This window comes from Budorcas taxicolor, chromosome 12, assembly GCF_023091745.1.
Source record: "Budorcas taxicolor isolate Tak-1 chromosome 12, Takin1.1, whole genome shotgun sequence".
NCBI classification, from domain to species: domain Eukaryota; kingdom Metazoa; phylum Chordata; class Mammalia; order Artiodactyla; family Bovidae; genus Budorcas; species Budorcas taxicolor.
This window is the reverse complement of record NC_068921.1, coordinates 77,001,809-77,015,208: the sequence shown is the minus strand read 5'-3', so window position 1 is coordinate 77,015,208 and position 13,400 is coordinate 77,001,809. Positions and strand designations below refer to the sequence as shown.

Below are 13,400 nucleotides of genomic sequence, written 5' to 3'. Positions count from 1 at the left end.
TTCTTTGCAACCCCATGGACTGTGGCCCAGCAGGCCCCTCTGTCTTTGGGATTCTCCAGGCAAAAATACTGGGGTGAAGCTATAAAATCGTGTGCATGTGTGTAAAATCATGTGTGTGTGTATGTGTTCAATCGTGTCTGACTCTTTGCGACTCTATGGACTATCACTTGCCAGGCTCCTCTGTTCATCCGATTCTCCAGGCAAGAATATTGGAGTGGCATTCCATTCCTGCGAAGCAGTAAGCATATACTAAGAAACCTGTTCCTACTTCCCTGAACTGTATCTTTAAACACTGATTAAATATTAAGCAGACTACCTCAGATAAAAGCAGCACAAACACTGCAACTTCCACGTTAAGCAACACGTTAACAACGAATTATAATAATATTACAGGGAGTACAAATTCCATCCTAATTTCTATGGAAGAAGTAGAATGAAGGTTAAGAGCTAGTCTGAAGCCAGCCTGGCCCAGTTGGAATCCCAACACTACCACGTGTTCCCCTGTGGTCAAGCCAGCCTACTGAAAGCTCTTTTCCCGGTTCTTAAAACGGGAGTAAGAGCTACCTGACACGGAGGTAGCCAGAATCTGAATTCACACCATAAAGGGTTTAGTGTAGAGCCTAGCGTGCACTATATATTGAGTATGTGTTAGCTAGAGTGTTGTTATTCGATCCTTTGGGCAGCAAACCAGATTAGGAATCTAGGAATGAGATTCTGTCTCATGGGGACAAATCTGTGCCAGCATGACTGCGGCGCCTGACACATTCCCATTCATCTCTGTTCAGGGCTTCTGATGGTTAGTGTTATGTGCACCTTGACTGGGCCACAGGGTGTCCAGGTGAGGCATTTTTTCTGACGGTGTCTGTGATGGTGTTTCCAGATGAGGCTAACATGTGAATCAGAGGACTCGGTAAAGCAGACAGCCCTCCCCAGTGTGGCTGGGCACCATCCAGTCCACGGAGGGCCTAACAGACTAAAACGTGGAGGAAGAGAGGACTAGTTTTGCCTCCCAGGTTGAGCTGGGATGTTGGTCTTCTCCTACTCTTCGACCTCGAACTTGCACCATCAGCTTTCCTGGTTCCCAGACCTTTGGACCTGGACTAGACTTACACACCACCTTTCCAAGGTGTCCAGCTTGCAAAGAGCAGACTGCAAGGGACTTCTCAGCTTCCTTAATTAGGTGTGTTGGTCGCCTAGTTGTGTCTGACTCCCTGCGACCCCAGGGACTATAGCCTGCCAGGCCCTTCTGTCCATGAGATTCTCCAGGCAAGAATACTGGAGTGAGGAGCCTTTCCCTTCTCCAGGGGATCTTCCCGACCCAGGGATTGAACCCAAGTCTCCTGCACTGCAGGCAGATTCTTTACCATCTGAGCCACCAGGGTAACCCAAGAATTAGGTGAGCCAATTAAAAAAAAAGAAATTTTCATCTGTCTCTTACCGGTTCTGTTTCTCTGAAGAACCCTAACAGAGGACTATTAATGGATTACCAATTAGTACACAAGTTCAATAAAGCTAATACCAATTCATCTTCCATACCTAAGATTTTAACTAAATAACAAATGAATATGGTTCAGATCTTAGAAGGTAAAAACGGGGACACATATTAGGGACACCCAGATCTTTGCCCCAAAGGCAACAATTACTACTAGTTTCCTGAATATTCTTCCAGATAGGCTATGCATATAGAAGAATATACACACGAATAAATTTAAACCAACTTCTTTTTTTTGGCCATATGACACAGTTTGCGGGATCTTAGTTCCCTGACCAGGGATTGAACCTTCGCCCTCAGCAGTGAGAGAGCAGTCTTAACCACTGGACCACCAAGAACTCCCTAAACCAACTTGACACCTCCCGTTTGCATCAACAAGAACAGGTAAATGTCAAGGGCATTTGATAACTTCAATGTACAATATGGCACAATCACAACAAAGTATGTTAAGTGCTACAATCAAAACAAAGTGTGTTAAGTGCTGTGTTAAATGCAGCAAAAGGAGAGAGTGAATAGTGTATGTTAATAAGGCAGTGACATTGAAAGCAGATGGCAGCACAAACACTACAAGTAATTTTTAAGATAGCTCAAGCACAAAACACAGTATGGGGTACTGTGGCAAATAAGCTGGGGTAAAAATGCTGATTAAGAAAGGATTTATATGTCATTTAAAGACCTGGGACTGGGATGTCCCTGGTAGTCAAGTGGTTAAAATTCCACACTTCCACTGCAGGAGGCACAGGTTCTATCCCTGGTCAGGGAACTAAGATCCCACGTGCCTCTCTGCATGGCCAAAAACCAAAAAATAATATGAAAGTTAATTTCACCTGTTTATTTTTTAATATGGCTATTAGAAAATAAAAAATTATATATGTCCTGCAATTGTCTCCACTTTACATTTCTATTGAGCTACGGTGAATATAGATCATTTGTTCTCCAAATTTCAAGATTCTTTTGAGTAGTTTTGTATACTTTGGCTATTTAGAAGACCACTTCATTCTCAAATAATCATTCATATTAGTTCTACTTTCGGTTCAGTTCAGTCGCTCAGTCGTGTCCGACTCTTTGAGACCCCATGAATCGCAGCACGCCAGGCGTTCCTGTCCATCACCAACTCCTGGAATTCACTCAGACTCACGTCCATCGGGTCCGTGATACCATCCAGCCATCTCATCCTTGGTCGTCCCCTTCTCCTCCTGCCCCCAATCCCTCTCAGCATGAGAGTCTTTTCCAATGAGTCAACTCTTCACATGAGGTGGCCAAAGTACCGGAGTTTCAGCTTTAACATCAATTCTTCCAAAGATATCCCAGGGCTGATCTCCTTTAGAATGGACTGGTTGGATCTCCTTGCAGTCCAAGGGACTCTCAAGAGTCTTCTCCAACACCACAGTTCAAAAGCATCAATTCTTCGACACTCAGCCTTCTTCACAGTCCAACTCTCACATCCATACATGACCACAGGAAAAACCATAGCCTTGACTAGATGGACCTTAGTGGGCAAAGTAATGTCTCTGCTTTTCAATATGCTATCTAGGTTGGTCATAACTTTTCTTCCAAGGAGTCTTTTAATTTTTTTTTTTAACTAATTTTTAATTAATTTCATGGCTGCAGTCACCATCTGCAGTGATTCTGGAGCCCAAAAAAATAAAGTGTGACACTGTTTCCACTGTTTCCCCATCTATTTCCCATGAAGTGATCGGACCAGATGCCATTATCTTTGTTTTCTGAATGTTGAGCTTTAAGCCAACTTTTTCACTCTCCTCTTTCACTTTCATCAAGAGGCTCTTTAGTTCTTCACTTTCTGCCATAAGGGTGGTGTCATCTGCATATCTGAGGTTATTGATATTTCTCCGGGCAATCTTGTTTCCAGCTTGTGCTTCTCCCAGCCCAGCATTTCTCATGATAATTTCTGCATATAAGTTAAATAATCAGGGTGACAATATACAGCCTTGACGTACTCCTTTTCCTATTTGGAACCAGTCTGTTGTTCCACATACAGTTCTAACTGTTGCTTCCTGACTTGCATATAGGTTTTTCAAGAGGCAGGTCAGGTGGTTTTGGTATTCCCATCTCTCTCAGAATTTTCCTCAGTTTATTGGGATCCATACAGTCAAAGGCTTTGGCATACTCAATAAAGCAGAAGCAGATGTTTTTCTGGAACTCTCTTGCTTTTTCCATGATCCAGTGGATGTTGGGAATTTGATTTCTGGTTCCTCTGCCTTTTCTAAAACCAGCTTGAACATCTGGAAGTTCATGGTTCAGGTATTGCTGAAGCCTGGCTGGGAGAATTTTGAGTATTACTTTACTAGCGTGTAAGATGAGTGCAATTGTGTGGTAGTTTGAGAATTCTTTGGCATTGCCTTTCTTTGGGATTGGAATGAAAACTGACCTTTTCCAGTCCTGTGGCCACTGCTGAGTTTTCCAAATTTACTGGCATATAGAGTGCAGCACTTTCACAGCATCATCTTTCAGGATTTGAAAGAGCTCAACTGAAATTCCATCACCTCCACTAGCTTTGTTCGTAGTGATGCTTTCTAAGGCCCACTTGACTTCACATTCCAGGATGTCTGTCTCTAGGTGAGTGATCCATTGTGATTATCTTGGTCATGAAGACCTTTTCTGTACAGTTGTTCTGTGTATTCTTGCCACCTCTTCTTAATATCTTCTGCTTCTGTTAGGTCCATACCATTTCTGTCCTTTATTGAGCCCATCTTTGCATGAAATGTTCCCTAGGTATCTCTAATTTTCTTGAAGAGATCTCTAGTCTTTCCCATTCTGTTGTTTTCCTCTCTTTCTTTGCATTGATCGCTTAAGAAGGCTTTCTTATCTCTTTTTGCTATTCTTTGGAACTCTGCTTTCAGATGCTTATATCTTTCCTTTTCTCCTTTGCTTTTGGCTTCTCTTCTTTTCACAGCTATTTGTAAGGCCTCCTCAGACAGCCATTTTGCTTTTTTACATTTCTTTTCCATGGGGATGGTCTTGATCCCTGTCTCCTATACAATGTCACGAACCTCTGTCTATAATTCATCAGGCACTCAATCTATCAGATCTAGTCCCTTAAATCTATTTCTCACTTCCACTGTATAAGGGATTTGATTTAGGTCATACCTGATTGGTCTAGTGGTTTTCCCTACTTTCTTCAATTTGAGTCTGACTTTGGCAATAAGGAGTTCATGAACTGAGCCACAGTCAGCTCCTGGTCTTGTTTTTGTTGACTGTATACTTTATTGACATTCAATTTGAATCATCTCTTCTTAACCAAAACTCTTCTTCTGCCTCTTTGATGCCGTCATTGTCACCAAATCATGTTTCACCTCCGATCACCACTTCCAGTTCCTTTATTTCTCCATTACAGGCCTCAGACATTATCATATACCAAGATTTTAACCAATATTCCCTTGTCCCAAAATTTACAATACCCATAATTGCCTTCACTCAAAAATAGTTACAAATATTAAGTAAACAAAAAAAACATTAATAGTTTAATTAAAATCTCTCAACTGCCTAGTCTAAGAAAGAATGTATTAGTGATCCTGCTGAAAACAAGGGAAATACATTGGGAATTTATTCAATTTGTGGTATAGGTACAAATACAAAATTAAAGCCTCAGGTTGTGATCCACAATGAAAAAAGGGACAAATACTGAACACCTACAAAACCTGATGTATAGCAATAAAAAATGACACAGCATCAATAAAATGGAACCTGCCCGGTGAACACAATGTGGAGACAACAAAACAGTTTAACTTTGCTGTTAAAACGATTTTTGAAATACTTACTTTTTCATTAGAATCATATCCAGCTGAACACAGAGTACGAGACGCCACTAAGTACCGTCTTGAATAATGAGGAACATGCTACCAAAAGAAAGAAAAGAAAAAAAACGAAAGTGAAATAAACGACAGACACTTGAATGAGCTTTAAAAATATTTTTCAGGGTAATTCTTCCAGTATGCTTCTGGCTACAGTGTTTCATCAATCAATATATGTAGTTCTAAGCAATATACCTTAACTAAAGAAGGTAAACCCCAACTAGACACATTCCCTTGGCACACATGAGAATCCAAAGACATCAAAACAATCTCCAGAAAAGTGTAAGAGTCAATGGGTCAAATAAAAATCTGAAGAAAAGTCTTTCTGATCATGCAGACAGATATAGCAGGATCAGAATGTCACATACCACATAGAACTTTAGACAACATAAAACAAGTGTCTTGGCTTTCAAAAAGCTTCAATTTTAACAGGGCCCAGAAAATAACAAAATATATTTTACTTATTCTGGTATAAATGTGGCTTGGCAGATAAAAATGAAAAGGTTAACACTAATAATCAAGTTTACTTTAATTCATTACCATATATGTGTGTGGGAAAAAGTATATCTTGAGCCTTTAAAACATTAAGAAGAATCACTAATAAAGGCTATAGCAAAGGTTTAAGAAAATAATTAATCCTATAGTCACTGATGAAGGTAAATCAAGAAAAAAACGGGGTGAGGGTGGTGGGAAAAGGTACTCAGAATTTTCTAACAGCTCAAACAGGAAGCAGGTAATTTACAACAACATTTTAAAATGAAAAAGATGAATCCAATTATCTTTTTTAGAAGTAACAAGCGCCAAATTACAAAATGTAATCTTTATGCAGAAGCGAAAGTAACAGAGAAGAAAGATACACTTTACAAAATAAAACCTAGTAAAACTTACCACACCAAGTAAAAAGGACTGGTGATGAATAGAGCTGAAAACGGGAAGAAAACTGACTTCACTACTGTCTCCCTTTCCCAGACCAAAACACTCTTACAGTTCTGCGAGCATCCCTGTGCATTCCAACTCCAATTTAGAAAACTGAGTCTCAAGAATTTTAATTTTGCAGAAATGTCAAGTCTAGGCTGCAGTGGTAAAGAAAATTTAAACACAGATCTGGTAAAAGGATTATTAATTTTTTTTATTTTGAGATAATATAAATAGTGGCACTTCCACATTAATACTAAACATCTGTGCAAAGAGATGATTTGGCATTTAAAAAAAAAAATGTACCAAGGGAGTACACCCCCACTTCTTTTGGATCAAAAAAAATTCAGTCTTCCACTGCCCTCAGCAGAATAGCTATAATCTGGCAACTTTACTCTCACATCAGATTTAACAGGATAAAGGTAACACCTCCTCACTTAAAAACCATATATTGTGTTTATAGCTTAGCCAATGCAGAAGGCAAACTCAGAATAAAAAGGTCTTCCCTAGTGGCTCAGTGGTAAAGAATGCGCCTGTCAATGCAGGAGGCGGGTTCTATCCCTGGGTTGGAAAGAACACCTGGAGAAGGAAATGGCAAATCACTCTAGCATTCTTGCCTGTGAACTCCCATGGACACAGGAGCCTGGCGGGCTGCAGTCCATGAGGTCACAGAAGAATAGGACACAGCTTAGCAACTAAACAACAACAAAGAAAAAAAGAAAAGCAAAAGCTACCTGGGATTTCTCACATGTAGTCTGCACCAAGGCAGCACTAGGGTATTTACACAAGAAAAGTAAAGAGCATACCAGCTTCCTAACAATTTAATAAAATGAAAACAGCTTACAGTTTTACCAATTTTGCCAAATATCATAAGGCACATAACATTCAGTTGTAGGCATGTGTCAAAATATCCTTTCACAAAAGTATACACAAGAAAGGATTTTACAAAAATCATACATGTGTCTTTAATTACTAACAAATAAAGGGCATAACTGATTCCTGATGGCAAAAGCCAAATGTGAGTCTTTCAGAGACAAAACACAATCTGGGGTAGACATTTTGGGTATTCTAATTAGCTTTCGGGAGAGTAAACAGTGATGTTTATGTCTGGGGAAGGCAACACTTCCCAGCCTACTGCCATGAACAGAACTCTGGGAGAAGAGATGAAAGAGCCTGAGTTCTAATCCGAGCTCAGTCTGACACTATTTCCAGGACTAGAGCAAACCACTTTAACTCCCCAGGTGTTTTCCTTAGGTGTTTGCGTGCTAGGTCACTTCAGTCATGTACTACTCTGTGCGACCCCATGGACTGTCGCCCATCAGACGCCTAAGTCCGTGGAATTCTCCAGGCAAGAATACTGGAGCAGGTAGCCATTCCCTCCTCCAGGGAATCTTCCCGAGCCAGGGATCGAACTCGGGTCTCCTGCACTGCAGCCAGATTCTTTACCATCTGAGTCACCAGGGAAGCCCAGTTTCCTCTAAAGTCCCTACTCACCTACACCACTGTCATTCAGAAAACAAAAGCTTATTACAGAGATTCTAACATGCGTGAACATCTGACAATTATGAAGAATATGCAGTTAACCCAAACCGAACGTGCCGTCCAAGAAGACAGTGACAGGCATCTCACTGCCCGACAGCTCCGAGAGCAACAAACGCTGAGTTGTTTGGTAGAAATGGAGCTAATTTCACAGATTCGAATAAACATGACTGAAGGATTAAGTTTCTAGAATACCTTTGGGAATAAAAGCCTCAGGATTCTATCTCATCAGATGGGCTCATGAAAAAAATGGACTACACTTGTTCCTCAAGGGACAGTTTCTAACCCAGAAGAATCAGACATCTTCAAGTGGCCAAGCTCTGGAAGAGGCTTGGGTTAGCCGACTCCGTATAATCTACATTCACTCAGGAAACTGCCAATAACATAAAACTCAAATTTTAAAATGTCTACACCACACAGTTCTTGAAACTAAATCAACTCTATTACAAATCATTGCTGTTGTTCAGTCGCTAAGTCGTGTCCATCTCTTTGCAACTCCACGGACTGCAGCCCGCCAGGTTTCCCTGTACTTCACTATCTCCCGGAGTTTGCTCAATCTCATGTCCACTAATACAAGTTGCTGCTGCTGCTGCTAAGTTGCTCCAGTCGTGTCCGACTCTCTGCGACCTCATAGAGCACCTGGCCAAAATGTAGGAGACAAGCTATAGCAGTACAGATGGATCAAACTGGGTTTGTTTGTTTTTTCATCTTTTTATTGCTGTTTTTAAATACTTGTTTCTGATGATCTAACAGACTATATTTTACCACCATTATCAAAAAAAGAAAGCATACAGCTTGTATACAAATGAATTTGTGATCACTGGACCCCAAAATTGAAAAACACAGGTGCCCCTAATTAGCCAAGTACCTGGAAGTAGAAATGATGCAACCAGTCAGAACCTTAGCAGCAGAACACACCTACAGAGGAAAAACAGGAGGCTGAGCCATTCCCACAGCAAGCCCAGAGTGGTTTACAGTCAGCCATATCCTGCTCTCTTGCGCTCCTGTTTACCCCTGACAGAGCTTCAACAAAGTTCAAAGCTATAATGTACACCAGTCAAAAATCAGATGATTCTGTAGAGCCACAACATAATTTTTTTCAAAAAATACAAGGAACGAGTTGGTAGAAATCTGCTAATTTGGACCTCTACATAGAATTTTTAATGCTTCTTATTTTTGTTAGGCATATAAAAACCAGGCTACAAGCCCAGTCCAGAACTCTACGTCCTAGAAAAAGACTTCAAAGGAAAAATGTTAACCAAGTACATCTACAAAGACTTTTTAGCCTATCACAGCCGAAAGGAGAAAGGTCAGTTCAGTTCAGTTGCTCAGTCATGTCCAACTCTTTGCGACCCCATGAATCACAGCACGCCAGGCCTGCCTGTCCATCACCAACTCCCAGAGTTCACTCAGACTCACGTCCATCGAGTCCGTGATGCCATCCAGCCATCTCATCCTCACTCGTCCCCTTCTCCTCCTGCCCTCAATCCCTCCCAGCATCAGAGTCTTTTCCAATGAGTCAACTCTTCGCATGAGGTGGCCAAAGTACTGGAGTTTCAGCTTTAGCATCATTCCTTCCAAAGAAATCCCAGGGTTGATCTCCTTTAGAATGGACTGGTTGGATCTCCTTGAAGTCCAAGGGACTCTCAAGAGTCTTCTCCAACACCACAGTTCAAAAGCATCAATTCTTCGGCACTCCGCCTTCTTCACAGTCCAACTTTCACATCCATACATGACCACAGGAAAAACCATAGCCTTGACTAGATGGACCTTAGTCAGCAAAGTAATGTCTCTGCTTTTGAACATACTATCTAGGTTGGTCATAACTTTTCTTCCAAGGAGTAAGCGTCTTTGAATTTCATGGCTGCAGTCACCATCTGCAGTGATTCTGGAGCCCAAAAAAATAAAGTCTGACACTGTTTCCACTGTTTCCCCATCTATTTCTCAAGAAGTGATAGGACTGGAAGCCATGATCTTTGTTTTCTGAATGTTGAGCCTTAAGCCAACATTTTCGCTCTCCTCTTTCACTTTCATCAAGAGGCTTTTTAGCTCCTCTTCACTTTCTGCCATAAGGGTGGTGTCATCTGCATATCTGAGGTTATTGATATTTCTCCCGGCAATCTTGATTCGACCTTGTGTTTCTTTCAGTCCAGCGTTTCTCATGACATACTCTGCATAGAAGTTAAATAAGCAGGGTGACAGTATACAGCCTTGACGTACTCCTTTTCCTATCTGGAACCAGTCTGTTGTTCCACGTCCAGGTCTAACTGTTGCTTCCTGACCTGCATATAGGTTTCTCAAGAGGCAGGTCAGGTGGTCTGGTATTCCCATCTCTTTCAGAATTTTCCACAGTTTATTGTGATCCATACAGTCAAAGGCTTTGGCATACTCAATAAAGCAAAAATAGATGTTTTTCTGGAACTCTCTTGCTTTTTCCATGATCCAGTGGATGTTGGCAAGTTGATCTCTGGTTCCTCTGCCTTTTCTAAAACCAGCTTGAACATCAGGGAGTTCACGGTTCACATATTGATGAAGCCTGGCTTGGAGAATTTTGAGCATTACTTTACTAGCATGTGAGATGAGTGCAACTGTGCGGTAGTTTGAGCATTCTTTGGCATTGCCTTTCTTTGGGATTCAATGAAAACTGACCTTTTCCAGACCTATGGCCACTGCTGAGTTTTCCAAATTTGCTGGCATATTGAGTGCAGCACTTTCACAGCATCATCTTTCAGGATTTGAAATAGCTCAACTGGAATTCCATCACTTCCACTAGCTTTGTTCGTAGTGATGCTTTCTAAGGCCCACTTGACTTCACATTCCAGGATGTCTGTCTCTAGAGTAGTGATCACATCATCATGATTATCTGGGTTGTGAAGATCTTTTCTGTACAGTTGTTCTGTGTATTCTTGCCACCTCTTCTTAATATCTTCTGCTTCTGTTAGGTCCATACCATTTCTGTCCTTTATTGAGCCCATCTTTGCATGAAATGTTCCCTAGGTATCTCTAATTTTCTTGAAGAGATCTCTAGTCTTTCCCATTCTATTCTTTTCCTCTATTTCTTTGCATTGATCGCTGAAGAAGGCTTTCTTATCTCTTCTTGCTATTCTTTGGAACTCTGCATTCAGAAGCTTATATCTTTCCTTTTCTCCTTTGCTTTTCACCTCTCTTCTTTTCACAGCTATTTGTAAGGCCTCCCCAGACAGCCATTTTGCTTTTTTGCATTTCTTTTCCTTGGGGATGGTCTTGATCCCTATCTCCTGTACAATGTCACAAACCTCATTCTATAGTTCACCAGGCACTCTATTTATCAGATATAGTCCCTTAAATCTATTTCTCACTTCCACTGTATAATCATAAGGGATTTGATTCAGGTCATACCTGAATGCTCTAGCGGTTTTCCCTACTTTCTTCAATTTGAGTCTGAATTTGCTAATAAGGAGTTCATGATCTGAGCCACAGTCAGCTCCTGGTCTTGTTTTTGTTGACTGTATAGAGCTTCTCCATCTTTGGCTGCAAAGAATATAATCAATCTGATTTCGGTGTTGACCATCTGGTGATGTCCATGTGTAGAGTCTTCTCTTGTGTTGTTGAAAAAGGGTGTTTGCTATGACCAGCACATTTTCTTGGCAAAACCCTATTAGTCTTTGCCCTGCTTCATTCCGCATTCCAAGGCCAAATTTGCCTGTTACTCCAGGTGTTTCCTGACTTCCTACTTTTGCATTCCAGTCCTCTATAATGAAAAGGACATCTTTTTTGGGTGTTAGTTCTAAAAGGTCTTGTAGGTCTTCATAGAACCGTTCAACTTCAGTTTCTTCAGCGTTACTGGTTGGGGCATAGACTTGGATAACTGTGATATTGAATGGTTTGCCTTGGAGATGAACAGAGATCATTCTGTCGTTTTTGAGATTGCATCCAAGTACTGCATTTCAGACTCTTTTGTTGACCATGATGGCTACTCCATTTCTTCTGAGGGATTCCTGCCCGCAGTAGTAGATATAATGGTCATCAAAGTTAAATTCACCCATTCCAGTCCATTCTAGTTCACTGATTCCTAGAATGTCAACGTTCACCCTTGCCATCACCTGTTTGACCACTTCCAGTTTGCCTTGATTCATGGACCTGACATTCCAGGTTCCTATGCAATATTGCTCTTCACAGCATCAGACCTTGCTTCTATCACCTGTCACATCCACAACTGGGTATTGTTTTTGCTTTGGCTCCATCCCTTCATTCTTTCTGAAGTTATTTCTCCACTGATCTCCAGTAGCATATTGGGCACCTAATGACGTGGGGATACCCCTCGTCCAAGGTAAGGAGCAGCGGCTGTGCTTTGCTAGAGCAGCCATGAAGAGATACCCCACACCCAAGGCAAGGGAAACCCAAATAAGATGGTAGGTGATGCAAGAGGGCATCAGAGGGCAGACACATTGAAACCATACTCACAGAAAACTAGTCAATCTAATCACACTAGGACCACAGCCTTGTCTAACTCATTGAAACCAAGCCATGCCTGTGGGGCAACCCAAGATGGGCAGGTCATGGTGGAGAGGTCTGACAGAATATGCTCCACTGGAAAAGGGAATGGCAAGCCACTTCAGTATTCTTGCCTTGAGAACCCCATGAACAGTATGAACAGTATGAAAAGGAGAAAGGTCAGTGTGTGCAAAATGACTTCCAGAGAACATACTGCTCTGCTTCTCTTCTGCAAGAATAAAGATTTTCTATAGTTTCCACACTTAGATGAGAAGTGCCAGCTAACAAGGCAGCCCGTGCGAAGTAGCATGACCTTGTGAGTTCACCACAAGGGTGAAGACCCAGGTCAACGCTTACTCTACTGCTTCACAGGTACACAACACTGAGCAAGTAATTTCTCTGGACCCCAGTTTTCATCTGTAAAATGTACAACATGACACCTCCCTTGCTTTCCTGCAGAGCTGTCTTTAAAAAACAAAAAAACCCAAAACACACCGGCCTTTATAAACTGTAATGCACCAACGAAATGTGAGGTATTACCCAACAACTAAATCCAATTACGCAGCTGTAACTTTCTTTCTTAAAATTATCCCAGACCATTTGGGAGTTACCATTAGAGTAATAATGGAGTAATTAAGAGCTCTGATCTAGACTCAGATTCAGGCCCTCGTTGGGAAATTGGCTCAGCCATTTCCTCAAAACAAGAGTTTTTCTCGTATACAAACTGGGCATAAAACCACTTATCTAGGACTTAACACTGACGTGAGGATTAAATAAGAATGTGTAAAATGCCCAGCACACCTTTGCGTATGTTATAGTAAGAATGAAGTAAGTATTAACCAAAAAAAGGGTACAGCTTTTACACAAACTGTTCAGAGGCCTTCCAACCGTTGCCAAGAGGGAAATACCCTTTTCTAACCTAAGCCAGCACCTACTTTCACATTTTTCTGCTTGTGGCCTCAGGTGGTAGCCCAAACTCACAAATCCACTAAACTCAAGTTTAAAGCACAATTTAAAAACTAAACCCTACCAAATCCAGAACTCTTAACATAACCACAGGGGCATTCAAGTGAATAATACTACAACTCTACTGACAGGCTAACTCATTAGCACAACGCATTCTACTTCAAAGAAGCCATCCTCAAAACTATGGGCCAATGGAGCAGTAA

The 13,400-nt window shown here is 41.3% G+C and overlaps 1 protein-coding gene across 1 annotated transcript in view; it reads right to left on the bottom strand.

Annotated features, from left to right (window-relative positions):
- Window positions 1–13,400, bottom strand: part of PCCA (propionyl-CoA carboxylase subunit alpha) — a 381,652-nt gene that overhangs the window by 361,090 nt on the left and 7,162 nt on the right. Inside the window, exon 2 of the mRNA XM_052649967.1 lies at window positions 5,272–5,349. Within this exon, the coding sequence (XP_052505927.1) occupies window positions 5,272–5,349 (78 nt within the window). The remainder of the gene's footprint in view (window positions 1–5,271; window positions 5,350–13,400) is intronic.